At 48.9% G+C, this 21,326-nt stretch overlaps 1 protein-coding gene across 7 annotated transcripts in view; it reads right to left on the bottom strand.

The window, feature by feature from the left end:
* CCDC57 (coiled-coil domain containing 57) overlaps positions 1–21,326 on the bottom strand; it is a 113,915-nt gene that overhangs the window by 66,246 nt on the left and 26,343 nt on the right. For all 7 annotated transcript variants that reach the window (XM_007185906.2, XM_057536815.1, XM_057536816.1 and 4 more), the window contains 6 exons: positions 21,057–21,257; positions 14,072–14,230; positions 11,546–11,708; positions 11,012–11,146; positions 4,786–5,008; positions 3,591–3,743 (listed from right to left, as the gene is read on the bottom strand). In XM_007185906.2, the coding sequence (XP_007185968.1) occupies positions 3,591–3,743; positions 4,786–5,008; positions 11,012–11,146; positions 11,546–11,708; positions 14,072–14,230; positions 21,057–21,257 (1,034 nt within the window). The remainder of the gene's footprint in view (positions 1–3,590; positions 3,744–4,785; positions 5,009–11,011; positions 11,147–11,545; positions 11,709–14,071; positions 14,231–21,056; positions 21,258–21,326) is intronic.

The raw sequence follows: 21,326 nt of genomic DNA, 5'->3' as shown, positions 1-21,326 counted from the left end.
TTACTCATTATATCAACAACAAGGAAAATCTCACCTTGAATGGAAAAAGACAACAACAAGCTGACAGATTAAAGCGACTCCAACAGGCAATCTGATACACTCTCAAAACAAATGAATACTGGAAGTTTCAGCAAAGGGATAAAAAATACAAAGAAAAACAAAATGGAAATTTTAGAACTGAAACCATAATAAAGATCTCACTGTATGGGCTCTATAGGAGAATGGAGACAACAGAAGAAAGAACTGGTGAACTTGAAGATATAATAGAAATTCTCCAATCTGAACTATAGAGAAAACAGATTGGAAAGAGACAGACAGACAGAGCCTCAGTGACCTGTGGGAGAATAACAAAAGATCTAACACTCTTGCCATTGGAGTCTCAAAAGGAAAAACAGTGTGGAGCTGAAAAAAATACTTGAAGAAATAATGGTTGAAAACTTCTCAAATTTGGCAAAAGAGACACCTTCAGATTCAATGTCAAAAGGATAAGCCAAGGAAATCTATGCACAGACCATCATAATCAGATTTCTGAAACTAAAGACAAACTCTGAAAGCAGGCAGAGAGAAATGATTCACAGGCGATGGACTGCTCATCAGAAATGATCATCTGATTTCTCACCAGAAGAAAATGGTATATTTTAAGTGCTGAAAGCAAAGAACTGTCAACTCATAATTTTATACCAGTGAATATACTCTTCAGGGATGAAGGTGAGATAAAGACAACTCGGATGAAGAAAAACCAAGAGTTTGCCACCAGCAGTCTTGCTGTAAAGGAACTGCTGAAGGAAGTGCTTCAGACAGAAGGAACCTGGAATCAAGAGTCATGGAAAGGGGAAGGATCTGGGAAAAGAATGGACCATACCTTTCCTCCTGAGTTTTTAAAATTATGTTTGACAGTTGAAAGCAAAAACGAGGATCCTGTCTGATGTCGTTCTCGATGTACAGAGGGGTGGTATTTGCGACAATAAAGGGGGTGATGGGGCCTGACTGGTGGTAAGATCCCCACATTCCACTTGAAATTGCAGTGTTGACACGAGTTGACTGTGGTAAGTAAGGATATTGTAATCCCTAGAGCAAACACTAGAAAAAGTACCCAAAGAGATACACTGAAAAACTAGATTAAAGTGGAACACTAAAAAATGTTCAAGTAACCCAGTGGAGGCAGGAAAGAGGAAACCGACGGATAGAAAACAAATGTGAAATGGCAGCCTTGGCTCCTGACACAGCAACAATTACATCAAGTGCAAACACTCTAAACCCATCGGCTAAAGTATCACAAGATGGATTTCAAAACTGCCTAGCTACATGCTGCCTACAAGAAATTCACTTCAAATGCAATGATGGAGGTGGGTTAAAAGAAAATGGACGATAAAGATATACATGCAAACGCCAATCAGAAGAAAGCAGGACTGGGACTTCCCTGGTGGTCCAGTGGTTAAGACTCTGTGCTTCCAATGCAGGGGGCTAGGGTTCTAGCCTTGGTCAGGGAACTAAGACCCCACATGCTGCGCAGCATGGCCAAAAAAAAAAAAAAAAAAAAAAGAAGAAAACTGGACTGGCTGAATTAGCATCAGATAGTAGACTTGAGAGGAAAGAAAACTACCAGGATGAAGAGGAGCACCACATAATGATATACAGGTGAATTCACCAAGGAAACATAAATGTACATACACTGAATAACAAAGCTTCAAAATACATTAAGCAAAAACTGATAGAATCATGACAAAAACATACAGATTTGTATTACCATAGGAATAGGAAGAAACCTTCTTTATCTGACAAAAAAAAAGTAAATATTAAACTTTAAAGTGTTGAAAGTTTTTCTCTGGGATCAGGAAGAAAGCCAGCTATGATCAATATCATACTAGAGATTCCACTCAGGGGAAATAATACAAGAGAAAAAAGTAAAAGCTATCAGCACTGGAAAAGACAAAAATAAAACGTCCACTGTTTGGGACAAGATGACTAGGTAGGCAGAGCGTCCTGCCTGCCCTTTCCTTTCCTTCCTGAACAATGGACCCCATAAACGATCAGATGGGCGGTGGCAGGAGGTTACCCTCTGTGGGCGATCTGCCTGGGGGCTGGCGGCCCAGCAGGCGAGGGTGTCAGGGTGGAGGGCAGCCTGGTTTGGCTGTCAGAGCCCGGGAGGGCCTGGGTAAAAGGGTGCGGCCTCCACGTGGGGAAAGGCCTCCATGCTAGGGAGGCTGCTCACACCCAGGAACTGGATAGAAGAAGTAATGTACTGAGGAGGTCGGGAGCCAGGCTTCTCGTCGGAAAAGTAAGTTAAGAGTAATGAAAGTGGAGACCAGAACAAGCCTGTGATCCTGGACCAACCACAGAGCAACAGACTGATGGATAAGTTTGTCTTAAATTAAGACCTTCCAATGCCTCAGGAGATGGATCCAAAAAAATATTGCTAAGATTTATGGCAGGGCTTCCCTGGTGGTGCAGTGGTTGAGAATCTGCCTGCCAATGCAGGGGACACGGGTTCGAGCCCTGGTCTGGGAGGATCCCACATGCCGCGGAGCTACTAGGCCTGTGAGCCACAACTACTGAGCCTGCATGTCTGGAGCCTGTGCTCTGCAACAAGAGAGGCCGCGATAGTGAGAGGCCCGTGCACCGCGATGAAGAGTGGCCCCCGCTTGCCGCAGCTGGAGAAAGCCCTCGCACAGAAACGAAGACCCAACACAGCCAAAAACAAACAAAAAAAAAATTAATTAATTAATTTAAAAAATAGTTGCTTATTTATTAAAAAAAAAGATTTATGGCAGGGTGTTCTGCCTATGTTTTCTTCTAGGACTTTTATGATTTCTGGTCTCACATTTAGGTCTCTAATCCATTTTGAGTTTATTGCTGTATACGGTGTTAGGGAGTGTTCTAATTTCATTCTTTTACATGTAGCCATCCAGTTTTCCCAGCACCACTTATTGAAGAGGCTGTCCTTTCTCCATTGTATATTCTTGCCTCCTTGGTCACAGAATGAAATTTTGCCATTTGCAACAACATGGATGGACCAGGAGGGCATTATGCTAAGTGAAAGAAGTCAGACAGAGAAAGACAAATAGTGTATAACACTTATATGTGGAATCTAAAAAATACAACAAACTAGTGAATATAACAAAAAAAGAAACAGACTCACAGATACAGAGAACAAACTAGTAGTTACCAGTGGGGAGAGGGAAGGGGGAAGGGGCAAGATAGGGGTGGGGGATTAAGAAGTACAAACTATTATGTATAAAATAAATAAGATTCAAGGATATATTGTACAGGAGATGGCCAACTGTGCTGTGTCAGCAGGAACCAGAGCAACGGCTCTCACGACTGCTAGTGGGAGAGGAAATGGTGTGAATAGTCTGGAGACAGTCTGACCATCAACCAAAACATACTGCAGCTCAAAAGAAGCCAGACAAGAGTACACACGTGTAATTCCACTTATATGAAAACTCAGCCACAGGGTGAGGAGTCAGGACAGTGGCTGGCTCAGGAGGAGGACAAGGGGCTCCGGGGGTGGCACATTTGCAACAGCTCCTCGGGTTGTGTCACTGGACAGTCACTGGGCAGAGCACACGACATGACACAAGGATTCTCACCGGTGGTGTCTGTGGAGGCCAGGACACTGGGTTGAACGCCAGCACAGGACAAGGTCGTCTTCGAAGGATCTAACACATCTTCTAGTTGTTCCTCCAATGTTTTAAATTTATGCTTTAGAGTTCGCATTTCTGCTTCAAGGGCCAGAACATAATCTTCCAAAAAACCCAGTAAACACACAGGTACATGAGTTTACACTCTCACCCTTTATCTACCACCCCTGCCCTCCCCTGCCCGACCCTCATGACTGTCCTGTGCTGTCTGTGTGATACCCTCCCCTCCAGAGACCAGCTCGCCATGCTCTCTGAGGGGGCCCCACGATCAGGAGCAAACACTCAACCACCTTCAGTCCTGCAACCCTTGATGCACAGACACAACCATCTCATCCTGAGAGCAGCCGTCTCAGGCGCTGCCCCTCCACTCACCACCCCTCGAGACCCTGATCCAAATAGCATGGGGCTGGGCGACCTTTGGGGCTTGGATGCTCCCCTGAGGAAGGGCCTGCTCCCCTAGCCCCACCTGCCCACTCCAGGAGAGCACAACACCAACCCAGCCCCTGGTCCAAGTCTGGCTCTGGTTTTTAAGTGTGTCAAGTGTGTATCCTTCACTTTTTCCCTCCACTTGCCAATAAAAAGTTTTTATTGTATATAAAATATTTGACTTAAGATCCCTTCCCTTGGGGCTTCCCTGGTGGCGCAGTGGTTGAGAATCTGCCTGCTAATGCAGGGGACACGGGTTCGAGCCCTGGTCTGGGAAGATCCCACATGCCACGGAGCAGCTGGGCCCGTGAGCCACAATTGCTGAGCCTGCGCGTCTGGAGCCTGTGCCCCGCGACGGGAGGGGCCGCGATAGAGAAAGGCCCGCGCACTGCGATGAAGAGCGGTCCCCGCACCGCGATGAAGAGTGGCCCCCGCTTGCCGCAACTGGAGAAAGCCCTCGCACGAACCGAAGACCCAACACAGCCAAAAATAAATAAATAAATAAATAAATAAATAAATAAATAAATAAATAAGAAAGAAAATCCTTTAAAAAAAAAAAAAAAAAAAAAGATCCCTTCCCTTGGAGGAAAAGCAGCTGTCACATTTTGAAGTAATCTATCAAAGGGGATGTTCATTTATAAGACTCCAAGTGAAGCCTATTTTGGACCCAGTAGAGACGGCTCCTCATCCTCCCTCTCCTTCTCTCCCCCTCACTCACCAGGTACAGCTGAATCAGCGGCTGCCTTTGGGTCAGGCTGGTTTGTTTGTGAGGTCTCCCCTCCTAACTGGGCAGAAGGAAGAATTTGATCACTTAGAGTTTCCATTTCTTTCCTCATTTGTGCAATAACATTTCGCAAGCTTGTGTTCTGCTCTTGTAGCTGCTGGATCACAGTAGATGGAAAACTTTTACTTATTTCTTCTTCTTGATGCCTTAGAAGCATCTGCCAAATACGGAAAAAAAGAAAAAAAAGAAAAAGAAAGAAGAGAAAATGGTCACAGTCAAGAACCAATGATTCCCTTGTGCACTGAGGCTGGCTGCATCTGCGTCCACCTGCCCCCCGTCCCTGCTCCCCGTCATCTGTCCTGGAGGTGGGTAATGTTGACAGAAGTATGAAAAAACTTTTTCTTCTGTGTTTCATAAAGACAAGACCACTGTTTTTCAAAGATAACTTTTATTGAGAAATTTGGGGACCCTTCCTTTTTAGTCAGAAACCCATCATTCACCCATTAGAGTGGCAGTTATAAAAAAGACAGATGGTAACAAGTGTTGCTGAGGATGTGGAGAAAATGGAATCCTTGTGCACTGTAAAAGGTAAAGGAACGCAGTGGCTTGTAAATGTAAAATGGTGCAGCTGCTGTGGAAAACAGTCTGGCTGTTCCTCAACAAAGTAAACACAGAGCTATTATACGACCCAGCAATTCCACTCCTAGGTATAGACCTAAGAGAAATGAAAACATACATACACACAGAAACCTGTACACATGTTTGGAGCAGCATTATTCATAGTAGCCAAAATGGAAATACTCAAATGTCTACCAACAGATGATGGATAAACAAAGGGTAACACTGTGAAACATTACTCAGCCATAAAAATGAACGATGTTCTGACACATGCTACAACAGCGAAGGACCATGAAGATATCATGCTAAGTGGCAGTCAAGGACTTTAAAGCAGTTCCCATAAATGTACTCCAGGATTTAAAAAAAAAATGAACATAAAAAGAAAAATGGAAGATATCAAAAAAGAACCAAATAGCATCTACAGAGATGGAAAATATACTGTCTGAAGGAAAAATTCACTGGCTAGGATGGGATTAAGAGCAGATCAGACACTACAGGAGAAAAGATGAGGGAACATAAACACATAGCAGTAGAAAGTATTCAAACTCAAGCACAGAGTGAAAGAAACCAAAAAGAACAAATAACAACAGAGCTCTAGTGACCTCGGAATAATGTGAAGCAGACGCACACTAACCCAGATCATTGCGGGGGACAGAAAAGGATTCAGAACTTGTTGGCAAAAAAATTTCCAATTTGATGAAAACGTAAGTCCACAGATCCAAGAAGTTCAAGAAACCTGAAACAAGATAAACACAAAAAAAGTCACACCAAAGAGCACATCATGGTCAAATTGCTAAAAAACAATGATAAAGAAAACGTCTTAAAAGCGACCAGAGGAAAAAAAGACACATTATGTTCCTGCAGAAGAACAAATACAAGAAACTGACAACTTCTCATGAGAACCAATGAAATCTAGAAGACAATGGAACTATATGCAGAAAGAAAAAAAAACCTGTCACCCTGAGTGAAAATCTCCTTTGAAAATGATGGCAAGAGAGACTTCTGCCTTTGACCATGAGGGATTTGCTGCTACGGGACTTGCCCTCTGGCTGTAAACAACTAGAAAACCAGGCAAATTCTATGAAACCACTGTCTTCAGACACTGCCTGTACAGAACTGGGTGCCAGAGAAGAGGGGACAGAGGAAGGGAGCCTGTGGTTTGCCTAGTTCTCTGTGTCTGGGCCCAGCACAACCCAGCCCTCTGTGGATGTTTGCTTGCAGAAAGCACCAGGCTCCTCTCCTCCACGGCTGCCCCATCAGCACACTAACCTCCAAATGGGCAGGAAGGAAGGTCCTCCCCTAGGAAGCAGCACATGCTTACTCCCCACTCAAGGCCTAGGTCCCATCCCGACACTTTCTGACTTTCCGACTGGTTGCTGGATCCTGCTTACCAGCAAAGCAAACCAGCCGGGCTCGCGAGGACCTTTGACCAGTCCTGCTGAGAGAGACCAAGACTATGTGAACACAACGCGAGCTTCTAACAAGTTCAGAGATGCACAAACATGCCCATGCAGCATTACAAGAATCTGTGCAAATGATCCCAATGGCCATTAGTGAGAGAACGATGAAGTAAACCATGGCATGGTCATACAATAAAGTACACAACCATTTAAGTTGCATTTTTGAAGAATTTTATTTTTGATTTATTCTCTTTTTGGCTGCGTTGGGTCTTTGCTGCTGCATGCAGGCTTTCTCTAGTTGTGGCGAGCGGCGGCTACTCTTCGTCATGGTGTGTGGGTTTCTCATTGCAGTGGCTTCTCTTGTTGCAGAGCATGGGCTCTAGGTTCGTGGGCTTCAGTAGTTGCAGCACGTGGGCTCAGTAGTTGCAGCACACAGGCCCTAGAGCACGCGGGCTTCAGTAGTTGTGGCGTGTGGGCTCTAAGTGTGCAGGCTTCAGTAGTTGTGGCACGTGGGCTCAGTAGTTGCGGCTCAGGACTCTAGAACGCAGGTTCAGTAGTTGTGGCGCACAGGCTTAGCTGCTGCGTGGCATGTGGGATCTTCCTGGACCAGGGCTCAAACCCATGTCCCCTGCATTGGCAGGCAGATTCTTAACCACTGCGCCACCAGGGAAGTCCTGCATTTTTGAAGAATTTTAATGATGTGATAAATATTTATGGAAACTTTAAAAAAGAATTAACGTTATATAGCATGACCTGAGCTATATGAACACAGTATGGGCACAGGAACATACATGAGATATGGAGATACAGGTGGCTGGAAGGAAATACACTAAAACGCCTGAGTGTTGGACAGACACGATCTGTTCTCTTCTCTGTTCCAAGCGATGCTGGCTCACATCTGCAGAGCTCACATCCACCCGCAGTGGGCCAAGCGTTCACGGGGTACCCGTCACACAGATGAGGAAACAGAGACGCGAGCTCTCGGGGGCCACCCGACCACACAAAGCCACACGCTGATGACAGACACGCACGTGGCCTCCACGGGTCTGACCCGGCCACGACGCTCAGCCCTGGCATTGAGCAAGCACATGACACACGCTGTCACCAACTTCCCACTAAGGCACCACAGGGGACCCAAGAGGTCCGGCCAAGGAGGAGTTGAGCTGGGGTGAACCTTGGGCCCACTTGACTCCAGAGAACACTGTGCTAAATTAAATTGTAAAATTTCTGCAGTGGCCACATATTACTTTTACTTTCAGAATGAAGCTATTTCTTCTGTTACTCACAGTTCCCAGCTTTTCAAGCCACCACTGGCTCTGCTATGCACCTGCTCTGTCTCCTTCCAGCCACTGCTCTGGCCCCACTGCTCCTGCTGCAAACACCCGACCTCCCTCTCTGTGCCCACTGGGACATTTCCCACCTTCTCCGTGGCAGAGCCTCAGGCTGCTACCACTCAGGCAGACAGCAGTGTGGTCGGGGCCGTGAGTGTGCAGCTGGCTGGTGCTACTCACATTCTCCCTCTGCCACCTGTAGGGCAGGGACCACTCCTCTCAGGTCCTCAGCTTCCTTGTCCTGAACAACAGGATCCACCTCAAAGCCGCAGTGCAGCCCAGCTGCAAGGCGAATCCTCTGTCCCTGCGGCCGTGGCTGCGTCTCTGCCCTGGTAGTGCCTGCCCGACGGTGGTGCCTTGGTCTCCGTGGGGTGATCACCACGGCTCTGCTGAAGCTCCGTGCTCGGAACTAGTACCAAGCGAGGGAGAAGCTGTGGCCAAAGCCAAGAGCCTGCCCGTCTGCACAGTGGAGTCTGTGATGGGCTCATCACTCCCCAGGAAGCACAGTGTCTTGCTCCCTGGCGGCCTCTATTTCTGACTTCAGTGTATGACAGATTCCCTCACTGCTCCTACCTTAGTGTTTGCCAAGGGCTCACCCCTGCAGAACTCAGCACCAACTGCTGTCTGCCCACACCTGCCGCTTTACCAGGTGGTCACATCCTTAACCTGTTCCCAGTATTAAGGCCCTGTAGGGGGAGCACAAGTGTTTTGCTATTATCTGCAGGATTCAAAAAACTTCATTCCATTGGGTCAGCCAGGAACTTGTGCAGCATTCTGCCCCACCCTGGGTCCTGGCTTGGAAGCCACATCTCTCTGTCAAGACCGCCATGCCAGCTCACATTCGCAGGTGCCTGGGATGCTGCTCTGCCGCGCCCCACTCGCTTTGTCTCCGGGGTCCCGTGGCCGGGCCCCTCTGTACAGGACAAAGGTGTGCATCTCCCCACTCTGCATGGGATGGGCGGGGCACTTGTTTCTGACCCCTAGACCATTTCTAAAGCCCCTGTTTACTTAACAAGGCAACCAGCCATGAGAGGCCTCCCTGACCAGCCGAGCTGGTGCTTGGAGACAAATGACTTCTTTTAATTGCCAGCCTGGGGGGAAAATACAACAAAGAAAAATTGGGGTGGGGGCTCATTGATAAAAAAAAAAAAAAGAGGCATTTGTTTTCTCTATGTGTCCTAGGGAAGGCACCCATGCAGAGACTAACTGCTGTGAGCCCCCAGGACCACAGGTGACTCTGGAGGCTGGGGTCGGCCCCACCTCTCCTCCTGGGAACATCGGTGCTCCCAAGCCTGACCACTGGCTGACGGTGAATCTCCCCGGGGGCTTGTTAACAGATGTGCCTTTCGGAGCTCAACCCCTAAGGCATCGGGCCTAGTAGGTCCTGCTGGGACTCAGAGGGGTGTGTTTCAGAAGCTCCCGAGGTTTCTGAGGGTGGCCAGATTGGGGGCTGCACAGTCACCTGTACAGAGAGGACAGTCACTGCCCACATAGCATGGCTGGCAGGAGCCCACCTCCACCAGGTGAACGCTAGGTCAACCCAGCACCAACTGCGGGCAAGTGCCAGCCACAGAGGTCGCAGTGAGGCCCCAGGGCCGCCTTCCACCCACAGTGAGCACGAATCCTCCCAGCAAGGACACATGAGCTACAACCCGCACTCCCGACAGTCTGGCTGCGCGCACACAGGCACAAGCAGGGCCGGTGGACGCCTGGAGACGCAGCCTGTGCCACGTCCATCCTCCCTCTGCAGGTGGACAGCTGGACAGGTGGGAAGAGGCCAGCACCCCTGGAAACATCCTAAGGATTTCAGTGGCTCCATTATCCTGGACGACCGGGTAAGTGACTTTCCACAAATGGACAGAGGTCAACTACTGAAACAGTGGGCCACTGAACCAGGAAGGTCAGGTCTGAGACAGGCTCGGGCTAAGCTCTGCTGGTGCAGCTCTAGAAGGCACTTCTCCTTGCGGGTTGCCCAGATTTCATAGCAGCCCGGTGACAGGGCTTCCCTCCGGAGCCCTGGATGGACAGGGGACAAGGCAAGAGGCAAGGCAAGACATGGGCTGTGTTCACTGTAATGCCAAACTCTAGGCATGCGCCAAGGGTCCCCCTCAGGGGAAGCAAGTGCCCCCTCTGCAACTCTGAGTCGAATCCTGCCGCTTCTGGCTTCAGGTTTTACTGGCGCTAGTCCTTGGCACCCCTCGGCCCGCAGACACAAGGCTCCGCTCTCTGCCTCTGTCATCACATGGCCTTCCTCCTGTGTCTGTCTTCACGTGTGTGCTTTTCTAAGAACACCAGTCCTATTGGGTTAGGCCCACCCTGCTCCCAAGTGATGTCATCTTAACTAATTCCATCCATAAAGACTCTTATTTCCAAGGAAGGTCCCATCCTGAGGCACTGAGACCGGAACATGTCTTCTGAGGCCACCATTCAACCCGCAGGCATCCCATAGTCAGTATCAGGCTCTGGCCAGTGCAAAGCAGTAAGGAAGTCTGTGCTTTATGAGAGGAATGGCCGTCGTCGCATGTTGAATGGCTTACTCACCACGTGTGAAGAAGTGTGTTTTGGGATAAAGCTCTAACCTCTTGGTTCTTTGTGTTACTGTCTGCCACGGTGCAATATCTGAATTAGGGGGGTTTTGATATTTCAGATGCTGAAGATACAAAGATTGAGTGTAGACTCCCGTTAACTGGTTGAGGCTCAGCCTCACCCTTGTTTGTGCAAACAGTCATTTTAAAAGAAATAGGGCTGAAAAGACCTGCCTCCAGTGTTGCTTCTATTTGGCATATTTTCCCTCTGGCTGGGAGAGTGGGTGTCTCTAAGGGGCTTGGGAGGAAGAGCCGTGCGGAGGCTCAGCAGGAGGCGGCCCCTCACCTGCGCCTCCTCCTCAGGGTGGAGTCCGCGTGTCCCCAGCGCCTGCACAGCCTGGTCTCTCTCTCGGGTCACGGCCTTCAGCACCACCTCCTGGCCACACAGCACCCGCTCTGTCTCCTGCAGCTTGGCCGCAACCTGGGGAAAACACAGACTCAGTTCATCCTGGGAGGATTACAAGGAAGCAGTGCCACCTTCAGGGTCCAGACCAGCTCCCCATCCTGCTGGGAAGCAGACAGCAGACACTCGGGTGAGAAACCCCAGGAAATACGTGGCCATCAGAGCCGGCAGAGCACAGCAAGCGCTGATCCAGCTCCAGAGGCAGCTGCACTGGCCGTTAGAGAAAGGCTACGGGCAGGGACTCATCTTATCACTTTAAGTCCTGTTGTTATAAATCAAACTGCTCAGTGAGGCTGAGTGTTTTCAAATGCAAAGGATAACTCGGTGAGGGCCCAAGCCGGGCTCCACGCACGGCAGTGGACGTTCCCAGCCCTTCCTTCTGCAGAAAGAAGTCAGACAGCCCTGGGGAGCAGAGACCTGGTCTCTGGCCGCGGTCAGGCCCTGAATCAAGTCCTCAGTCCGCTGGTACTGCTCCCGCTCGACACCCTCGCAGCGGCGCTGCCAGGCCAGCTCCAACTGCACCTTGTCACGCTCCAGGCTCTGCTCCCTCTCTACAGCCAGAGACAGCTGCTGCTTGTACCTGCGGGGGTGAAAATCACCAACTTGAACGTTTTCCTGAGGTCCCTTTGGGCTGTGACGTAGCTGAGGTGGGAGGCGCCCCTCCTGGGCCCCCAGGCCGGCCGTGTTCACGGGCTTGGCTTACACCTTCACACAGGCCCAGGTTCAGAGAGGAGCAGGCGGCCGGGTCTCCCAATACCGAGAAACCCAGCACTGTGGGAGAGGAGGTCAAACTCAGTAAGAGGAGACAGGAAGAAAGCCAGCAAACTCAAACAAGAAAATGGTTGCACTAGAGAAACGCGAGAGGGTTCACAGCAGAGCAGACACAGCTGGATAGTCAACAGTGAGCTGAAAGGTCAAACAGAACTCAGAAGACCAGCGTCCATCTACCGGGGGTTGGGAGAAATCAGAATGGAAGGAGGAAATAACCATGGAAATAGGAAGAAATCCACCATGGCTGGAGAGGGATGTGAGCCTTCTGCCTGAGAGCTTCCGAGTGCTGGACAGGAGGGGCTTCAGACGCCATGGGGAAGGTACAGACCACCGGCTGGGATGGAAGAAAAGTGCATGGGGGAGAGAACCGGACCCGCACGAGGCTTCTCGTCAGCCACGCAGAGCAACGCAGGGTGAAGATCGCTGGAAGGCCTCTCCCCCGGTGGGCAGGGCTGTGACCAGGGCGGGATGGTAACACCTTCTACAGGGGACACCGAGTAAGGCTTCGTCCTGCCCACTGCAGGGAGATTCTCCTGCTGGCCGTGCTGAGAGGACCACGTGGCCAGGACAACCCCGGCTGACAGCCGGCAGGGAAACAGAGACATCAGACCCACAGCCGCTGGAACTGACCTCCGCCGACAACCTAGATGAGCTGGTAAGGGGAGCCCGAGCCTCAGAAGAGAGGGCAGCCCGGCCGACACCTTGATTCCAGCTGAGTGAGACCCACTTACTTGGGGGACCTGGCTGCCACAGAATCAGACCCTCAAGAGAGGTGATGTAATTAGCAGAAAAATACTTTAAAACAGCTACTGTAAATATGTTCAGAGATTAAAGGCAACCACACACACAATGAGGAGAGAAATGAAAAGTGAAATGTCTGAAATAAAAAACCCACCAGCCTTCCTGGCAGATGAGACCTTGTGGGGAAAGCCTTAGAAGCTATCAAAAGAACATCAAATTAAAGCAAAGCAAACAGAAGAAAGACAATAATAAGGATAAGAGCAGGTTATCAGTGAAACTGAAAACAGAAAAACAATTGAGAAAAATCAATGAAACCAAATGCTGGCTCTTTGGAAAAATGTGTAAAATGGATAAATCTCTAGCTAGACTGATGGAGAAAAAAAGAGACAGTACAAGTTACCAGTATCAAGAAGGAGAGAGGGGGCTTCCTTGGTGGCGCAGTGGTTGAGAATCTGCCTGCCAATGCAGGGGACACGGGTTCGAGCCCTGGTCTGGGAGGATCCCACATGCCGCGGAGCAACTGGGCCCGTGAGCCACAACTGCTGAGCCTGCGTGTCTGGAGCCTGTGCTCCGCAACAAGAGAGGCCACGATAGTGAGAGGCCCGCGCACCGCGATGAAGAGTGGCCCCCACTTGCCGCAACTGGAGAAAGCCCTCGCACAGAAACGAAGACCCAACGCAGCCAAAAATAAATAAATAAATAAATAAATAAAGAGTCAATTTGTATTTGTAACCTAAAATGTTAAAAAAAAAAAAAAATTAAAAAAAAAAAGGAGAGAGGACACTGCTACAGATTTTACACATATTAGAGGGACAATAAAGAAATACTATAAACAATTTTATGCCAATAAAGTCAACAATTAGATGAAATGGACAACTCATTGAAAGATACAAATTACCAAAAGCAACACACACACACAAAATAGAAGACCTGAATATTCAAATAAATATCCAAAGAAACCAGACACAAAAGACTATAAACTGTAGGATTCCACGCAGATGAAATTCCAGATCAAGAGAAACCCACAGTGACAGAAAGCATCCCGGCAGGTGCCAGGGTGTGAGGGGACTTCGGGCAATGGAAGGGTTTTATATCCTGACTGTAGTAGTGGTTATACTGCACATTTATGCACATATCTGTCGAGATTCATCAATTGTACCGTTAAAATTGGTACATTTATTATATTTCAATGATTTCTCAAGAAAGAGAATATTATCTTTAGCCAAGTGCTCATTCCAACTGATAGGAAGAGAGACTAAGACACTAACAGTCAGACAAAAGACCTCAGAGGTGATTCCTGACACAGGACCAAATGGCACACACACTTTTACAGCCCTGGTGCAGACCGAGAACCGCGCTCTGTGGGAAAGGCCTCCTCTGACCACCCACCCCGCCGCCCCATCTTCATCCCCTTCCCCCACCACATGGTACCTTCCAATGCCCTGCTGGCATCTGGCCAGCTGTGCCTTCAGCTTCACCTCTTCTTCCTGCAGCGACTGAACCTGAAGGTCTTTGGAGACCATCTCCTTGGAAAGTTGAGCAATCTGGGCATCCCAGCGGGATTTTAGAGCTGACGCATCTTCCCGAAGTCTAAACAAAGAAGGGAAGCTACGTGAATGTGGGCGTGGTTCTCACTCGAGCTCTCTTTTACAACAAATACACACACACACAGCCCTCAAAGGAAATGCACGCAGCCCTCAAAGGAAATGCTACAGATCAGGGTCTCTTTCACACTCATCAGGGCAGAGACTTCCTTGCCTAGATTAAGAAATGGTCCTACCCTAGAAGAAATATACACCCATCCCTCCCACCAACCCAAGCATCGACTAACACCTGCAGAATGCCAAGCCCACGCCAGGTGCGCAGGGAAACGTGTGCCAGGGCGTGTCTCTCGGAGCCAACGGTTTTGAACCATTGCCATCTGACTCACCTGGGCACCCCTTGCCATGCCCAGCACAGCCCTTCCACATAGAGACATTCAACACATATCTCCAAATTGAACAGTAAGATAAGGTTCTATAGAAACCCTTTACATTCCTTGGTAGAATCACCAAAAATCTGATAAATCTCCCAAGAAGAAAAACTTTAGGAAAAAACACCTAAAGATATTGACTAGAGTAGCCATGATATTAACCACACAAAGCTCGCAGGGTGGTCACCCTATTTGCAGCCCTGGCCTGTTTCCCTCCTAATCTGTACTCAGCATGCTGTGGGGTAAATGCTGTGGTCACGCACTGGCCACTTCCCAGAGCCACAGGCCCACAGGTGGGCCACGGAGTGCAGTGCAGAGGTGGACAAGCCGTGGGAAGGCAAATGGCTGTCAGCCGATAAGGCCTTGGATCAAAGTCCCGAGGGCAGCTGCCCTGAGCCTCAGACAAAGCTCCATCCAAACATGGGCAGAGATGGGAAGGAGGAGGGAGCAGGTGCCCTCGTGGGAAGCTTCTTTAAACATTTCAGCTTAAACAGGCCTGAACGTCAAGGCTGGTGTGCTGGGGTTTTTCTTTTTAAATAATTTTTTAAAAAATATTTATTTTTGTTTTATTTATTTATTTGGTTGCACCAGGTCTTAGTTGTGGCTCGTGGGCTCCTTAGTTGCAGCATGTGAACTCTTAGTTGGGGCATGCATGTGGGATCTAGTTCCCTGACCAGGGATCGAACCCGGGCCCCCTGCAATGGGAGCATGTAGTCTTAACTACCGAGCCACCAGGGAAGTCCCTGCTGTGCTGGTTACCCTGGCCTGTTAGGAACCAGGCCGCACAGCAGGAGGTGAGTGGCGGGCAAGCCAGCGAAGCTTCATCTGCCGCTCCCCATAGCTCACGTTACCTCCTGAGCCATCACCCCCCTACCCCACCCCCATCCGTGGAAAAACTCTCTTCCACGAAAATGGTCCCTGGTGCCAAAAAGGTTGGGGACTGCTGGGTTAAAATGCCCTCAGCAAAGGGTCAGCTGACCCCACAGGAACGAGATGGCTCTGCTCTGCTCTTCCTGCCCCTGCTTGTGACCCCCAGGCCCGAGTCCCCGCCTGAGGAGCCCTGTGCTCTCCATTCTCTCGGGCACCCCAGCGCCCTCGCGACGCCCGGCACAGACATGCGGTGGCAGGGTGGGGCTCTCTGCTCACAGGCCAACCCCACTGCAGCAGGCAGGGGATGGCTCGCGGTCGAGCCAGGATTATTATCGTTCTGAGTAGCAGAGTTCTCTTTCCACAAAAGACTGCAGTGAAACCCATTTGGGAAAATGCTTTAAAGACCAAGGTGGGAATGAAGAAGGGGAATGACTATGGGAAAATGTACAAAACCCCACAGCCCAGAAGAAAGCCATGCTGCTCAGTAAAGCATTAGGATTCTTCAGCTCTATTGCTAACTTAGGAAAATGCACCCTCTTTGAACCTGCCTGGAAACATCATGTAATAAAAGTGTCACATTTTCAAAGGATTAAGACATTTCAAGTATGAAATTTCCAGCATTAGTCTTAGCTATGGGAAAAGCTCATTTTTCTTAATATAATTTTTTTTAAGATTTAAAAAAAATTTTATTTTAATTTATTTATTATTTTTGGCTGTGTTGGGTCTTCGTTGCTGCACGTGGGCTTTCTCTAGTTGCGGCACGTGGGCTTTCTCTAGTTGCGGCGAGGGCGGCTACTCTTCGTTGCGGTGTGCGGGGCTACTCTTCATTGCGGTGTGCAGGCTTCTCATTGCAGTGGCTTCTCTTGTTGCGGAGCACGGGCTCTAGAGCGTGTGGGCTTCAGTAGATGCAGCGCATGGGCTCAGTAGTTGTGGCTCGTGGGCTCTAGAGTGCAGGCTCAGTAGTTGTGGCTCACGGGCTTAGTTGCTCCGCGGCATGTGGGATCATCCTGGACCAGGGCTCGAACCTGTGTCCCCTGCATTGGCAGGCGGATTCTTAACCACTGCGCCACCAGGGAAGCCCGTATAATTTAAACAAATTACTTCTAGCACAATATGTCCAGAGTCATACTGACTCTTACCTAAAATAAAATAATATCACAAGGGGCCACAAAAAGTTGGAAACTGCAGAACTTGTCCAGCTAAGACACAGTGCTAGTGTCAGAATGGGGGCTGGAGCTGCTCCCCTCCGGGTCTGCCCAGCACCCTCTCTCTGGGGCGGCACCTGCTCTGGTCCCATGTCGGGGTGAGAAAGTAGCAGGTGGGGGCCCAGGAACCCGTGACAAAGCTGGCCCCCACCTCAGGCACTGACCTGGAGCCAAATCCACGTGGGGAAGTGTGTGCGGGTGGGCTGGTTGCTCACAGCATCCGGGCTTCACCCTGGCTGTGCCCCACCAGACACTTAGCCTTGGAGCCTCGAGTGCCCCATGTCTGACGTGACAGAGGGAAATGAAAGGTTCTCCTCCGATCTGTGTGTCGCTGAAGACGAAAGGACACGAGATGCCTGGCCTGCCCTGGAATTCCAAAGCACTCCTTCCCCTCTACCTACTCATTGGCAACTCTGCTCCGAGGCCGGAGGACATCAGCTAGGAGGTACTTTGTAACTGGACCTTATCTGATTTTCCGGGTGGGAAAGGGGAGCAGCTGGTGGCCCTGGGAGGTCGACTGCCCAGGCCTCACACATCAAGCAGGACATCCATTCTGAGCTTCCCATTACAGTCCCTGATCTGATCCTTCGTGATTCCATGTGTGTTGGGCTTCCCCAACTATAAGAGAAGGTGCTGGAGCTCGAGAACCATATATTTAATTCTAATGAATTCCCACGAGATGATCTGCACACAGCAGGGGCTTTGCATGTGTCCATGAATGGGATCCTGGTTCCTGCTCCACTTTGCCAAGACCAAGCCAGCATAAGCAGGCCTGTGTTCTGGAGAGCAGAGAGCTCGCCCTCACTGAGTCCTGGTCTCCGACCAGCATTTGGACCAGCGCTGCCCAGCACTGGGCCACGGGCCACATGGGGCTCCCAGGCATGTGGCCAATCTGAATTGAGATATGCCTTCAAAACTTAGCACCAAAAAAATGCAAAATATCTCAATAATATTTTTTTCAGGCAAGTTTAGTCATCCTTCTTCATTAATAACTTTATATTGATTACTTATTAATGATATGCAACAGGATGGCATTTTGGTTAAAGTAAGTCCCCTACACATGAACCTTCAAGTTGCGAAGTTTCAAAGATGTGAACGTGGAGCTTACTAATGAAGACCTGATGGAATTGGAGGCCCAGAGAAAGGACGAAGAGAGACACGAAGATGAAGAAGTAACTGAAGAACTGAAGAGATTCACGACGCAGGAAATGGCAAGGGATTTTCTTTATTTGAGGAGGCACTGTTAGTATTTGAGGCACAGGACCCAAATGTAGAACGGTATATGAAGGTTGCAGCAGCCGTGCAGAATGCAATCCAGTGCTACCATGTCATCTATGACGAGAAAAGAAGAGCTACTACCCAGACATCACTGGATCATTTCTTTAAGAGGGTAGATAGAATTGAATCCAGCAAGGAACCGGAACCTGTGCCATTAAGGTCAGGTGTGGGTGAAATTGCAGCTTGCCCTCCATCTCCTATTGCTGACGATCCTTCAGCTCTACCGCCTCCCACCTCATCTCCCTCCTCCAGTCAGTAACTGTTCTTGCCTGGTCACTTGATGCCAGCCCCTGTATGCCAGCTGTTGTACTGTACTACTGTACTTTTCAAGGTATCATACTATAAGATTAAAAATGTTTTATTTTTTGTGTTTGTGTGTTTTTTATGTATTATTTGTGTGAAAAGCATTATAAACCTATTACAGTACAATACTATATAGCCTATTGTGTTAGTTGGGTACCTAGGCTAACTTTGTCGGACTCATGAACAAATTGGACTTAGGAACGTGTACTCGGAATGGAACTCATCCATATGTAGGGGACTTACTGTATACTGGGTTAGATATAATGTTATCGGAGTTAACTTCTTTTTTTTCTTTTTAAAAATAATTATTTATTTATTTGGTTGTGCCGGGTCTTAGCTGTAGCATGCGGGATCTTTTTAGTTGCGGCACGCAGGATCTTTAGTTGCATCATGTTAACTCTTAGTTGCAGCATGTGGGATCTAGTTCCCTGACCAGGAATTGAACCCGATCATTGGGGGCGTGGAATCTCAACCACTGGCCCACCAGGGAAGTCTCCTGGAGTTAATTTCTCCTGTTTCTTTTTGCATCTTACCTCTGGGTACTAGGAGGTTAAAGTGCCGTGTGGCCCCATCACAGTCCATGTGACAGGTTACACACCTGCACGGACACACACAGTTCTCACAACGCTGTCTCAGGTCATCATGTCTCTACTCCGCCATCCACAAACCAATGGTCTCAGGAAAACTATCACAAATAGGCCCAAAGAGACGGCAAGCTCACAGTATGGGCCGTTTTGTTGCTGATTTGTAAAGAGTATGTCTGGGTATGAAAAGACACTGATACGACACTAAGACTTCTCCTGGGAACCCACTGATGCTGCTTGTCATGGCCACTTGACTGGTCCCACGGAAGAACAGGAAGGAACGCGAGGGTGGACATGCCAAGAGGTGAGAGCAGAGGAAGGAGGCCTGCCCGCAGGAAGCTCTGTGCACCCGGATATTGGGCTCTGAGTCGCCGTCCGTGAGAAGGGCCCAGGGAGAGCCTGTCCAAACGGAGGAGAGGCTGGGGAAACACACGCCCGTCAGACTGAGCTGCCTCACCCCTCCAGCTACCGCTACCTGCGTTTAACAGATCAAACAATAAAACGTGTGACTCTAAGGAAGCTATCCTGAATAAACTTTAACTTCCTGGTATTCTATAGTTTAAGAGCCATTTTCCCCTTAAACAGAAATATAACTTGGCAGAGAATTCTCTGTAAAAAAAAGAGATAGAAATATTTTCCAAACAAAGGAGAAAAGCCAGTTGCTAAACAGTAGGCTCTACAAATGACTTATTTGTCTTAATTGTCTTCTGTAAACACAGCTTCTCTAAAGATCACTTCCTTACTGGCCGCCAAAAGGCTGAGTTCAATTATGACTTCAGTTACAATGGTCCTTTGCAGACACCAGGCACAGTGGGACAGAGTGGCTTACATGTCATGGCCTGGTTAAGATGCCGAAAAAGAAAACTAGGTTTAAAAAGAAACTAGTTGGGAATTCCCTGGCAGTCCAGTGGTTAGGACTCTGTGCTTTCACTGCTGAGGGCCTGGGTTCAATCTCTGGTTGGGGAACTGATCCTGCAAGCTGCACAGTGCGGCCAAAAAAATAAAAAATAATTTAAAATAATGGTTTTTAATTAAAAAAAATAAAAAGAAACTAGTTTATGGAGAAACTGGAACCTTTGTGAAAAATGGTGCATCCACTGTGGAAAACAGTTTGGCAGTTCCTCAGAAAGTTAAACATATAGAGTTACCATATGATCCACAACTCCACTTCTGCGTACATACCCAAAAGAACTGAGAAGAGACTTGAGCAGATATTTGCTCACCCATAGTCATAGTAGCACTAGTCACAGCAGCCAAAAGGTGGAAACAACCAAAATGGCCATCAGTGGATGAACTGATAAACAAAATGTAGTTCTATACAAACAATGCAACGTTATTCAGCCTTAAAAAGGAAGGAAATTCTGACACCCGCTACAACATGGATGAACCTTGAAGCCATCACATTGAGTGGAATAAGCCAGTCACAGAAGGACAGACACTGTAGGATTCCACTCATGTGGAATTCAAATTCACAGAGTCAGAAGTCAAATTCACAGAGACAGAAGGTAGGATGGTGGGTGCCAGGGACTGGGAGAGGGGGATGGGGAGTTACTGTTTAATGGGCAGTTTTAGTTTTACAGGGAAAAGAGTTCTGGAGACGAATGGGGTGATGGTTGCACAACTGTGAATGTACTTGATGCCACTGAACTTAAAAATGGCTAAGATGGTAAATTTTATGCTATGTGTATTTACCACAAATAAATAAACGCACACATTCATACATACATCTACACATACTAACCACATACTTTCAAATAAAAGAAAAGGAGAAAAGAAAATCGTTAAAAACAGTGACGGGGGGGCTTCCCTGGTGGCGCAGTGGTTACGAATCCGCCTGCAGATGCAGGGGACACGGGTTTGAGCCCTGGTCTGGGAAGATCCCACATGCCGCGGAGCAACTAAGCCCGTGCGTCACAACTATTGAGCGTGTGCTCGAGCCCACAAGCCACAACTACTGAGCCCGCAAGCCACCACTACTGAAGCCCGCACGCCCTAGAGCCTGTGCTCTGCAACAAGAGAAGCCACCCCAATGAGAAGCCTGCGCACCGCAACGAAGACCCAACACAGCCATAAATAAGTAAATAAAATTAAAACAACAACAACAACAGTGACGGGAGTGGCAGGAGTGACTCCCAACAGCCTGTGCCCACTTCCCTTCATCTGAAACAGGTAACTGGGCAGCCAGGCCCTCAGCCGCAGCTCACTTGTCAATGGCGGCGTCCTTCTCCTTGGTGGTGTCCGCCTGCCTCCACTCAGCCCTGCGGAGCTGCACCTCGAGGTTGTCGCAGTGCCCCTGCAGCTCCAGGGCCCTGGCCTCTACCGCCTGCAGCTGCTCCGCATGGGCGCTCTTCACTGCCATCAGCACCGTGTCCCTCTCCCTGGCCAGACGGTCCAGCTCCTCATGCCTGAAACACAGCAAGGTCCCCAGTGGCTCACATAGGCCCTGCGCTCAGGACCCTCGAGACTAGAACCTT

This window comes from Balaenoptera acutorostrata, chromosome 20, assembly GCF_949987535.1.
Source record: "Balaenoptera acutorostrata chromosome 20, mBalAcu1.1, whole genome shotgun sequence".
In the NCBI taxonomy this organism is placed as follows: domain Eukaryota; kingdom Metazoa; phylum Chordata; class Mammalia; order Artiodactyla; family Balaenopteridae; genus Balaenoptera; species Balaenoptera acutorostrata.
Note: the sequence above shows the minus strand (reverse complement) of the source record. Positions and strands in the feature narration are given on the sequence as shown.